General features: G+C 42.2%; 1 protein-coding gene across 2 annotated transcripts in view; it reads right to left on the bottom strand.

The window, feature by feature from the left end:
* ZC3HC1 (zinc finger C3HC-type containing 1) overlaps positions 1 to 12336 on the bottom strand; it is a 55334-nt gene extending 42998 nt beyond the window's left edge. For both annotated transcript variants that reach the window (XM_077472713.1, XM_077472712.1), the window contains exon 1: positions 12175 to 12336. In XM_077472713.1, the coding sequence (XP_077328839.1) occupies positions 12175 to 12296 (122 nt within the window). In that variant the 5' untranslated portion in view covers positions 12297 to 12336. The remainder of the gene's footprint in view (positions 1 to 12174) is intronic.
* Positions 12337 to 12549: the final 213 nt, after the last annotated feature.

A 12549-nucleotide genomic window follows, 5' to 3' on the forward strand; every position in this document is an offset into this window, starting at 1 on the left:
GCTTTAAAGAGGTTGGGGAGATGAGATATTTACTGTATATTTACTGTATACTGCGCCGATGATGTAATCGGCACATGAGCTCTGAAGGAGCAGCCGCCTGTGCCGTTTCATCAAGAGCGTGTGGCGTGAACGGTGGCCCCAGCCAGTAACAGAGCTGGAGTCTGCAGCCCCTGAAGGTAGATGGGCGAAGATGGAGGTGGCCTGCAGCGGGGACAACAAGGGCTTCATTTGCAGGAAAGTGTGACATAATGTGCAAGTATGCAATGCATACTAGCACATTATGCCTTTACTTCGCAGGGAAAATAAATAAATAAAACAAAGAGTTTACTTCCTCTTTAAGAGCTGGTCAGATACCTAAAATATATTTTTCATTTTTGGATAGAGTGGGTAAGTGGTAAAATTTCTGTAAGGCTTTTATTTCTGTCTGTCTCTCACTTCTTGTCTCACCCATATCACCAGAGCGGGAAGTCAGGGATATTTAGACATTAAACTGTACTTTGTTCTAATAAGCATGTATTTTCGTGTCCCAATGACGAACATTCTAATCTTATCCTAATAAACGTGAGGGGGAAAGAGGGTTGCCACCTGCTTTATTTTGAACCCGACAATCTAGACCAGGTGTGCTCAACCCGTGGCACGCAACCTCAAACCTGGGAATCTCACACTTATGCTCTAGGATGGCAGGTCAGCAAGCCCAGAGCGCAATCAACAGGTTGCCATTCCAGAGGATCAGAGTTCATGGAGGCAGCGCCGCTAGCGGAGGAAGCAGGAGCCACATAATGCACCACGAGTGCGTTGCAGAGCACAATGTCATGGTGTACACTGAACCTTACTGTAGATTCATAATATTTGCCTTATCCAAAAGTTGTTTTTGCTTTTCAGGGCGATCTTAAAAGTGGTATGAAACCCAAAACCAAAAATGTAATATAATTGCAGCTTGCCAATCATTAGATGTGGTGGCTGCAATATTTTTCTTTTTCTAGGCTTTCTTGCATCTGTTTTCACCTGGTGATCTGGCCAGTGACACACCTCCTGTATTAAAATGCCTACACACTGGCTGAAGGAGCACACGGGGGCACCTTTAGACAGCAGCATTGTCAGTCTGGGGAGGGATGTGTTAGATGGAGTAGATATAAACTCTAGCTCATGCTGCAATTACACAAGCAGTTACAGCAAACATTTCATTTCCTTTTGGGATTAAGGTTTTATATTAATAAAAGCTTAAGAAAGCACTCCTGCTAGTGTTAAGTGGCTTGACTCTACCCTGTAACTGATATATTCTGCAGGAGAGCAGCAAAAACAGACTTACTGGCTGGATTACCAGATTAATATTGAAGAAAGAAAGCCTAAAAACGAATATGAATGCAGCTATCACAGCGCTAAAATGGTAAGCTGCAATATAGTAAAATTATTGCTTCTGGGTTTAAATCCCACTTTAAAAGCTGGGATTTAAGGTCCTATGCACATGGTTGTTTTTTATAATTAAAAAAAAAAAAAAAAAAAAAAAAAGCAACAAACAAATCGGGTTTTCGTCATTTAAAGCTGATTATTTTAATTAAATTTATTTTAACCACTTAAAGACCTGGCCTATTTACACTTGGTGTTTACAATTTAAAATTAGGTTTATTTTTTCTTCCCCCAATTTAAAGATTCTTATTGGATTTTTCAGATGTTTAAACAAAAATAGTATATTAATATTTTGGTTCGATAATGTCACCATAAAACAGATAAGAATTCTGTAAGCAAACAACATACATTACCAGTATCTTTTTTGATTTGCTCTAGACTAAATGAAACCAACTAAAGCTGCAACTAACGATTATTTTCATAATCGATTAGTTGGCCGATTATGGTTTCTATTTATCATTTTGGTATTTCTGGGAGGACAAGTGCCCCATCATAAGTATTTCTGGGGGGGGGATAGTGTCCCCTCATTGGTGTCCCTGGGGGTGGTGTAATAGTGCCCCATCATTTGTATTCCGGGGGAGGGGGAATAGTGCCCCATCATTTGTGTTCCGGGGGGAGGGGGGGGGAAATAGTGCCCCATCATTGGTGTCAGTTTGAGAAATACACAGACCTTTCCCACCCACGTGCTGGTCCGGAGCTGCCACCTCTCCTTCCCACACTCCGGTCCCGTGCCCCAGCCCACTCACCCTTTTGGGTCGGGTCCCTTGTCCAAACACCCCATCGCAAAGCACCACCCCCAGTCCAGTTCCTATACCACATCCCCCTCTTCTCAACTCCCTCCCAACCTACTCCCTCCAACACCTGGTCTCCAATCAAGCTAACTCCCTCCCACTCTCTACGGTCCCCTCTCCCATTCAGGGCCAACCCCCTCACTGCATTGTCAGTAATTTATTTTACTAGTTATGTTGTGATGCAGTTTGAGTGTAACCGTTTTTTTTATATTATTTGAAATGAATGGCATATTTTTTTTTTAATGATTTTATCCGATTAATCCAAACAATAAAGCAGCCAACTAATAGATTATGAAAATAGTCATAGTTGCAGCCCTAGCTTTATGCCATGTTGCCCATGAGAAAGATCGTTCTCGTATTTAATCATATTAGACGTTTTGGTAGAAAAGAGATAAGTTTATAAAACAGCGATATGCCTCTTCAATTTCTGACTTTGCTTGAGGTGAAGAAATCCCAAAACACCCTAGGAATTCTCCATATTTATTTTGGGATTAAAATACTTGAGATGAGGTTTGGAATTAAGCTTATTCGAGAATCGGGTCTTTGGAGCATCTGGCAGGTTAAAAAAAAAAAATTGAAGCCTTGCTTAGTCAAGGGCGTTACATTAAGCCTTGCAATATTCAATAATTCTTATTTGTAATGGAACATGGAGCGGATCGCTTATAGGTTTGGTTAAAATAAGCTTCCGGGCTGTTATAGATTTAAGTGTTAGGTACATTCACCTTTGGGAGTAGGTAATAAGTGAAGGTTAAAGGAAAAAAAGATTGCTACTTTAACTATTTCACGTTCAATATTCAACCATAGTTTATCATTAGAATATACAAACCAGTGTTTCATCGGATAATGATGCATAAAATAGTAGACATTCAGGGAGATTCATACCTCCTTTCGATCTCACTGGAAGTAACTTGAAGTGGAAGGGACTGGAAGTAACATAACATTTTAGGTACGTTTGCATCTTGAATGCTGCTATTCTACCAGTCCAGGATAAAAAAATTTTTGGATGGATTGGAGGTCTTGAGTGATTTGTTCTAATAAAATAGGGTACTTAGTTGTGGGGTAAGCGAGGTGGATCCCCCAAATATGAGATAGATGGATTATCCCAGTTGTACATGTGTCGCAAATCATCAACTTTATCTGGCGGAATATTCATTGGTAAGGCATAGCATTTGCTGGAGATTATTTTATAATAGCATACTACTCCAAAGGTCTCTAAAGTATTCCTAACTTCACTCAGAAAGGTGTCAGGAGAAGAGAGTGTTAATATGACGTCTGCGAATAGACCCAATTTATGTTCTATTTGTCCAATTTTAATACCATAAATGTTGGGATTAGTTAGGATAATCTCTGCAAGGGGTTTGATTACTAATGAAAAAATGATAGGCGATAAAAAGGACAACCTTGTCTGGTTCCAGTAGATAATGTAAAACTACTGGCAATGTTTCCCGACGTGCGTAACCTAGCCGATGGTACTGTGTAAACAGACATTATGGCTTCATGAATGAAGCTGGAAAATCCAAACTTCTTGAGAGTTTCTGCAATGTACCCCCAATGAACCCTACCGAATGCATTTTCCGTGTCTAAACCAAGTAGCAGAGAAGGAATTTGCTTGTGTTCTATATGATTGATCTAGTCATTCTTCTAGTGCTATCAGGGCTTTGACAACCTTTAATAAACTCCACTTGATCTCATTCAATGAGGTAGGGTGTTATTTCTAATAAGCAGTTGGCTAAGACTTTAGAGTCGATTTTTAGGTCCGTGTTCCAGCTATAGACCCATTTTGTTATTTAAGGTGACGTCGGATATTTTCCTTATTTAGGAATTGCAATAACAGCTTCATGCATCTCTTGGGGATGCTTGATTATTTGCAGCTTAGTTAAACAATTTATCTAGGTAAGGTGATAAGACAGGGCTCGACAAAACCCGGGCGCCAGGTCGCATTGGCGACTAGAAATAGCGACCTCGCGCCTGGGGCAGCACAGCTGGGGGTATCCTGTCTCTGTGGACCCCCCAGTGTGATCGCGTCGGGCCGTTCCGCCGGCGGCCGAAAATTTAGGCCGCGGCTTTGAGGCCTTCTGCGGTCCTACGATTCCTTATGGAATCTGGCGCCCTCTTGTGGTCGCCGTTGGTATGACAAACCAGCAATGCTAATGAAGTTTCCTCTGCCTGTTTTATATTACCTGCCTCTTCCCTTTATTTAGAACCCCCTAAACATTATATATATTTTTTATTCTAACACCCTAGAGAATAAAATGGTGGTTGTTGCAATACTGTCTGTCACACCGTATTTGTGCAGCGGACTTACAAGCGCACTTTTGTTGGGAAAAATATTTTAGTTAATAAAAAAATAAGACAACAGTAAAGTTAGCCCAATTATTTTTTATATTGTGAAAGATAATGTTACGCCGAGTAAATTGATACCCAACATGTCACGCTTCAAAATTGCACCCGCTCATGGAATGGCGACAAACTTTTACCCTTTAAAATCTCCATAGGCGACGTTTAAAAAAATTCTACAGGTTGCACGTTTTGAGTTACAGAGGAGGTCTGGGGCTAGAATTATTGCTCTCGCTCTACCGATCACGGCGCTACCTCCTATGTGTGGTTCAAACACCGATTTTATATGCAGGCAGGACAGGGCGCGTTTAAAAATTATTATTTTTTCTGCTTATTTTAACTTTTTTTTTTTTCCACTGTTCTTTTTAAAAAAATGTTGTGTCACTTTTATTCTTATTACAAGGAATGTAAAAATCCCTTGTAATAGAAAAAGCATGACAGGTCCTCTTAAATATGAGATCTGGGGTCAGAGAGACCTCGGATCTCATATTTACACTAAAATGCAATTGAAAAAAAAATTGTCATTTGAAAAAAAAAAAAAAAAGTCCCTCTAAGAGCTATGGGCAATGACGGCGCTGCTATCTTCCCCTCACTCGTCTCCATGACAGGCCAGGGACAGGTCCGGATCGCCGTCACGGACCTGGCGCCTAACTTTTTAAGCTGGCTCCTAGATTCCAAGCAAATTTGTCAACCCCTGTGATAAGATTTTACTAGTTGCTTTAAAGTATTAGATAAGCTATCGGCTCCTGCAGCTTTATTTGTTGAAAGAAATTGAATAACTTTATTGATTTCATCTATAGAGATCGGTTTGTTTAGTTTGTTATGTCCGACGGTTGAGGTTGGTAAACACTATTATTGTTTTGCATGTTATATAAAATAGTATTCTGCAAAAGGTGTCAGCTATAATCTGGGTGGGTTGTATATGGGTTTCCTTCAGTTATGGTGGACCAATTTTGACATTTTTTGTTTGTTCCGTTTATGGCGTAGTTGGAGAGCTAGATATTTACCCGCTTTGTTCCCTTTTGAATATTGAGTTAGTATTGTTAAATATTTCCTGTGGTTAGAGGAGATTAGTATCACCTCGGAGCTCATTCCTTGCTTGATTACGTTTTTGTAGAAGGGGAGCATGTTTAGGGGAAGCTTTGTGATTTATTTCATATTTAGAAATAGCTAGTAGGTTATTTATTGCCTGTGTTTTTTTTGTTTTTTTTTCCTCTAGAGGCCATTTGAATTAGTAACCCTCGGGCATATGCCTTGTGAGTGCACCATAAGCTGGCAGCAGAAACATAATCATTATCGTTAATATTGAAAAATTCTTCTAGTCTTTCATCACTGATTGGAGTTAGGAGATAGTTGTCTTAGATCAATGCTCATCGAAATTGGAGCATGGTCGGACCATGTTTTGTATATCTGAGCATTCTTAATTTTTTGCAGTGGAAATCTATCAGTAATGGAAAAAATAAATAAATAAAAAAAAAAGATCCTCGTATAAGACTTATAGTAAAAAGGTATAGTACTTTTCTGTTGAATGAAGACATCTCCATGGGTCATGAAGGTCTTCCTGAGAAAAAATATTTTTTAAACCCTTTCTTTTGAAATAAATTCCCTTAGATATCCATGGATGGATCCATCGGGGCATTAAAGTCTCCACAAATTATAACATTTCCTTTTTGAATTGACAATTTTAAAGGATCTTTTGGAGGTATTGATGAGGGCTTTTATTGGGAACATTATCAAAATTTTCCACTCACCTACCCACATTTTGCGAGTGGAAAATGAGGGCTTGCGAGCTGGACTGTTGCCTGGGATGGGGGAGGAAGAATGAATGAATGAATGAAATACTTATATAGCGCACAATGCGAACTGAATCGCCTCTAGGCGCTGTGGCGAGCTTTGATCATCTGCTAAAAGAGGAAGGTCTTGAGTTTTTTCCTAAAAGCCAGGTGATTTTCTTCCAGGCGGATGTTGATTGGTAGAGCATTCCATAGCCGAGGCCCTTGGACAGCGAATCTCCGATCCCCCTTGGATTTATACCGGGCTTTGGGCACGAGGAGGAGGTTTTTGTTGGCTGATCGAAGACTGCGGTTTGGTGTGTAATGATTTATTTTCTCCATTAGGTATTGCGGAGCTTCTCTATGCACGCATTTGTGGGTGAGGCAAAGGGTCTTGAACGTGATCCGATTTTTTACGGTTAGCCAATGTAAGCTCCTCAGTGAAGGAGAAATGGATTCCCAGGGTTTTTTTCCTGTTATCAGCCTTGCCGCTGTGTTTTGGATCAGTTGTAATCGCGCAAGTTGATATTGTGGTAATCCTATGTAAAGCGAGTTTGCGTAGTCCAGTCGTGAATTAATGATTGTTCCAACTACCACTGCTTTGTCATTCTTTGGGATAAAAGGGATGAGTCTGCGAAGCATGCGCAGCAGATGGTGAGATCGACTGACTACTGCTCCTATTTGCGCATCCATTGACATTTGTGCGTCTAAAATAACCCCGAGACTCTTCGCTTTGGTCTTTGGGGAGATAGTCTGCCCAAAGACGGTTGGTGGAGACCAGGAGGTTTTGGCTGCGGGCTTATGATTTTGGTGTAAGATAAGAAGCTCTGTCTTTGATTGGTTCAGCTGGAGGGAGTTGGTGGTCATCCAGTCCTCTATTGATTTGAGGCAGTTTTCAAGTTGTTGTTGGTGATCTTTTTTTCCATTGAGGAAGAGGAGAGCTGCGGGATAGCACGCTGTTACCATCGCTTATTAAAATTGTCACCGCTCTGCTCGACACAGCCCCACCTCCTCCTGATCCGCGCCTATGATAGACAGAACGCTGGTCCAATGCTGTGATGTGTTCTATCCATCACAGGCGCAGGTCAGTAGGAGGTGGGGCTGTGTCGAGCAGAGCAGCGACAATTATAATATAAGTGCCGGTAACAACGTGCTATCCCGCGGCCCCCCTCTTCCTCCAGTCATGCATTCCTCTGCCCAGATGAGGCTGCAACAGTGGGCCCAGGTGTGGCTACATTGAGGGGCACAAGTGAGGCTGCACTGATAAAGTTGTCGTTTATATTTATAATATTTTTGCATAAAACATTTAAGTGTCATTTCATGAGATAATTTATGAGGGCATGTCTAGGGGCAGAATTAGGGACGGGGCAGGGTAGGGATTGAGTGAGGCACCGGTGGTGAGTAACCTTTGAGACCTGGCTAGTAGCTCATGACTTGAAATTCTGCGTCCTGTATATGTATAATAAAAAACACACACACACACACACACACACACACACACACACATCAATATTGAGTATTCAATCCTTGCTACCAATATAACAACGCCCTTGGGAATCTATTTTGGAGTCAATAAGCTGAAAGGAAACAGTCTTTAAAGATCAAGACAACACTTTTTTTTTTCTTCTTACAATTGTTCGACAAGAATGCGCAGGAATTTAGGATGGGAGAATTTGGGGGGGGGGGGGATTTTCCCTTGTGAGACTTGTATGCAGAGAACACCACTTCCATATTTTAAAGCATCATTCCATATAACTTTTCGTTTAAAGGGGTTATTGAGATCCTTTGCATTCAGTGACAAAATTTTAAGATCCACCATGTTGTAAGTAGACTTTGTGTAGATACAGCTCAAATCTTATATATAGTAGAACCATTGAGATTGTACTAGATCCAAGGGTGGTGTAATGTCCAGAAAGGGAGAAAGTCAATAGAAGAACATTGTGAAGTTATACGGTAAGAAGATTAGACTCATGGTCTAAAACAAAATGGAACTTGTAAGAACTGAAGAGTTGCCTTGCAACTCTTGTGTGCATCACAATTTGCACTTTTAATGTGGGGGTGTGGTTAGCTTAGAGCTGAACAACATAAGGTAACCCTGAATAATGAACGTAAACCCAAGGTGGACCGTAAATGCTTACTTTGGAGGAGTAAGGGTAAGGTGGGTCTCTTTTACGCTACTTTCACACTGAGGCGCTTTACAGGTGCTATAGCTCTAAAAATAGCGCCTGTAAAGAGCCTCTCCCGTCTCTCCAGTGTGAAAGCCCGAGTGCTTTCACACTGGAGTGGTGCACTTGTAGGATGGTAAATTAAAGTCCTGCAAGCAGCATCTATCCAGCGCTGTAGGAGCAGTGTATACACCGATCCTAAAGCACCCCTACCCATTGAAATCAATGGGGCAGCGCCGCCGAACCTCCGGCAAAGCACCACTGCAGCGGTGCTTTGCAGGCAGTTTTAACCCTTTTTTGGCCACTAGCAGGGGTTTAAAAAAGCCCCGCTAGCAGCTGAATAGCGCCGCTAAAACGACAGTAAAGCATCACTAAAAATAGTGTCGCTTTACCACCGATGCCCACCCCAGTGTGAAAGTAGCCTTATAGACCTTCAAGGGTTAAATTTATCCATAGCTTGTGTTCCATTGGGGAGCAATTTTACCAGGAGGATTTTTATTAGAGGTGATTTCTTCATCCTGCAGGAGTAGATCCCATGACTTCAAAGTTTTTAGGCCTTGTTCAATTGTATAGATTGAGTGGGATGCGTTGTTTCTAGCCATCATAAATTTGGTGGGAAACCCCCATTTGTAAACCATCTTGTGGTTGCGCAGTATTTTGGTGATAGGGTTCAGGTTTTTATGAGCCTGGATGGTAGCTTTGGAGAGGTCAGAATACAAAACTATCCCAGCACTGGGGTCTGGGAGCGGTGAGTGCTGTCTCGCAAATTGCATCAGCGAATCTTTTACATGAAAGAAATTCATTTTGGCGATCACATCTCTAACAGGAAATACCGGTTAGGGTGGGACCACAGCTTGCAGGACCTTGCTCCTGAAGGCCTGGTCTGAACTGGATGTCTGGCAATAACTTTTAGAATCTGGACCATGTAACTGCCCTACAGATGTTGGGAAGACTACCACTCTTACAGACTATGTTGTAGCCAGAGCTTTTGTAGAATATGCTGAAATACTTGGGTCTAGTGACCTGCAACCTTCAATTGCCATTTTCAGAAGTCTTGATATAATGTTGTCCTTAAAGAGAATAAATAAGTTGGATGGCTTACTTATGTTGATTATCCATTCTAGTTCCTGGAGATACGACTTTGTAGCATCCAGGTTCTCTTATGATTTTGTTTCTGAATTTGTGAATAACAGTAAATCCTCTATTCCCTTCTGCCTAAGGTTCTGTAGTACCTCCACCAACCGCTTGGTGAATGCGAGTTCTGTACTGAACAGGAGATCAGCTTTGAAAAGGTGATCTTACTTTAGAGACTCCTTAGTCCCTACAGCCACAACAGACCAGCGAACTCCCCTGCCCCCCCTCAAATAAAAAGGGAGAGGGGATCCCTAAGAACCTGGCAAACACCAACATTGCAATGCTGGTCCCAGGACCCAAGCCTCACTGTTGAGGGAGGACGGTGCCTGGGAAGGCCCTTGCAACCCACATTAAGGCCTAGTAGAAAAATAATAAAGCAAGGTTGTGATCCTGTCTGGCCAGAGGAAACAGAAAACGGAAGGACTGATGGGTGCAAGATAGAGATGGGCTCTGGCAATTTTGAAACCCCACTAGGAAGCCGACACTGCACACAGCTAATCACAGGCAGCGAGATATTTCCCGATCTGTGCAGCTGCAAATCCATTCACATATGCTGCAAACGCGGCTCACAGCATGGGGTCCAATGTATCCTGGTGCACCAATTAAGGTGAGAATTTGTGCATGAATGCGCACCTGAATTGGAACCAGAAGCACAGGATCCTTTTTAAGTGTGGATCGCGGCTTCCCCAGAGCTATGTGAACAGGCTCTATTGCGAGCTGATCACACACTGTCAAAAAAAAAATAAAAAAAATAAAAAAAAAAACTGTTCCCAAAGGGCGGACGCAATTTTAAAGTAAAACATGTTTGGTCTCTACTTAGTGTAGCATTATCCTTTATATTTTACCAAAACTGGGTATCGTATTGCGTTTTAGTGCATTCAAATTCCTTAGCGTATGCTAAAAAAAAATAAAAAAATAAAAATAATAATAATAATAAGAGAACTGTTTGAAAAACCGCTGAGCAAAAAAAAATTAAAAAAAATTGTGACACACCACTTTATCTCACACATTTTATTATACTTTTACATGTGAAAACACTGAAGAAATTACACTTTGCTACAATGTAAAGTAGTGAGTGTACAGCTTGTATTAAAGTGTAAACTTGCTGTCCCCTCAAAATAACTCACACAGCCATTAATGTCAAAACCGCTGACAACAAAAGGGAGTACACCCCTAAGTGAAAATATGGGCCCAAATTATCCATTTCCTCTCCCCGATGTCATGTGACTCATTAGTGTTACAATGTCTCAGGTGTAAATGGGAAACAGATGTGTTAAATTTGGTGTTATCGCTGTCACTCTCTCATAATGGTCACTGGAACTCAACATGGCATCTCGTGGCTAAGAACTCTCCGAGGATCTGAAAAAAATAATTGTTGCTCTACATAAAGATGGCCTAGGCTATAAGAAGATTACCAAGGCCCTGAAACTGAGCTGCAGCACAGTGGCCAAGACCATATAGCAGTTTAACAGGACAAGTTCCACTCAGAACAGGCCTCGCCATGGTCAACCAAAGAAGTTGTCTTTGGGAAATAGACATATGAGTGCTGCCAGCATTGCTGCAGAGGTTGAAGGGGTGGGGATTGCTGGAACCATGTCCTGTGGTCTGATGAGACCAAGATACACTTATTTGGTTCAGATGCATGTGTGGCGGCAACCAGGTGAGGAGTACAAAGACAAGTGTGTCTTGCCTACAGTCAAGCATGGTGGTGGGAGTGTCATGGTCTGGGGCTGCGTGAGTGCTGCCATCACTGGGGAGCTACAGTTCATTGAGAGAACCATGAATGGCAACATGTACTGTGATATACTGAAGCAGAGCATTATCCCCTCCCTTCGGAGACTGGGCCGCAGGGCAGTATTCCAACATAACAAACCTAAAACACACCCCCAAGACGATCACTGCCTTGTTAAAGAAGCTGAGGGTAAAGGCGATGGACTGGCCAAGCATGTCTCCAGGCCTAAACCCTATTGAGTATCTGTAGGGCATCCTCTAACGGAAGTTGGAGGAACGCAAAGTCTCCAACATCCACCAGCTCAGTGATGTCATCATGGAGGAGTGGAAGAGGACTCCGGTGCCAACCTGTGAAGCTCTGGTGAACTCCATGCCCAAGAGGGTTAAGGCAATGCAGGAAAATAAGGGTGGTCACACAAAATATTGACACTTTGGGCCCAATTTGGACATTTTCACTTAGGGGTGTACTCACTTTTGTTGCCAGCAGTTTAGATATTAATAGCTGTGTGTTGAGTTGTTTTGAGGGGACAGCAAATTTGCACTGTTATACAAGCTGTACACTCACTACTTTACATTGTAGCAAAGTGTCATTTCTTCAGTGTTATCACATGAAAAGATATAATATTTTGTGTGGTGTGTGTGTATGTATGTATGCAGCGATATACAATCAGTCTTACATGGTTAAAACGTGGCAGCCTCTGGGGGGGGCAGATGCAACACAGATATAATACAATTGTGACAGAGAATGTCAGGATTCCCTGCAATGCCCTCATACTTTACTCTATAAATCATCCTTAATGTGACAGAACAGAAGAAATAAGAGCCGCCCCCGCTCACGTGCTATCACCGCAGCGCTCCTCGCTCACTATGCCCTCGTTGATAAGCTCTCGGACTTTTCCCGGTGTCCCCACAGGGGATCTAAGCGGAGTCCCCGTGCTCTCTTCACAGGTCGCTGCCATCTTGATAACCCGGAAGTGTCGTCCCTAGGCGGAAATGAGGGCATTGGCCCGCTCACGTGACTTCCGGGTCAGTGAGCCTCTGCAGGTCCTGAGGGGGTTTGTTGTGTAGCTGCAGCTCCATCTAGTAGTGTGGAAAAGAGGAGGACAACACTGTCATACATACTGTACATAGTGTGCACAGACAGACATCACGTGACAGTCTGTCATCAGCACCCCAACTGATAGACCTCACCCCAGTCATGTGCACAATAAT

This window comes from Lithobates pipiens, unplaced genomic scaffold (assembly GCF_037356315.1).
Source record: "Lithobates pipiens isolate NorthernLeopardFrog02 unplaced genomic scaffold, aLitPip1_a1.2 Scaffold_8, whole genome shotgun sequence".
Classification (NCBI taxonomy): Eukaryota; Metazoa; Chordata; class Amphibia; order Anura; family Ranidae; genus Lithobates; species Lithobates pipiens.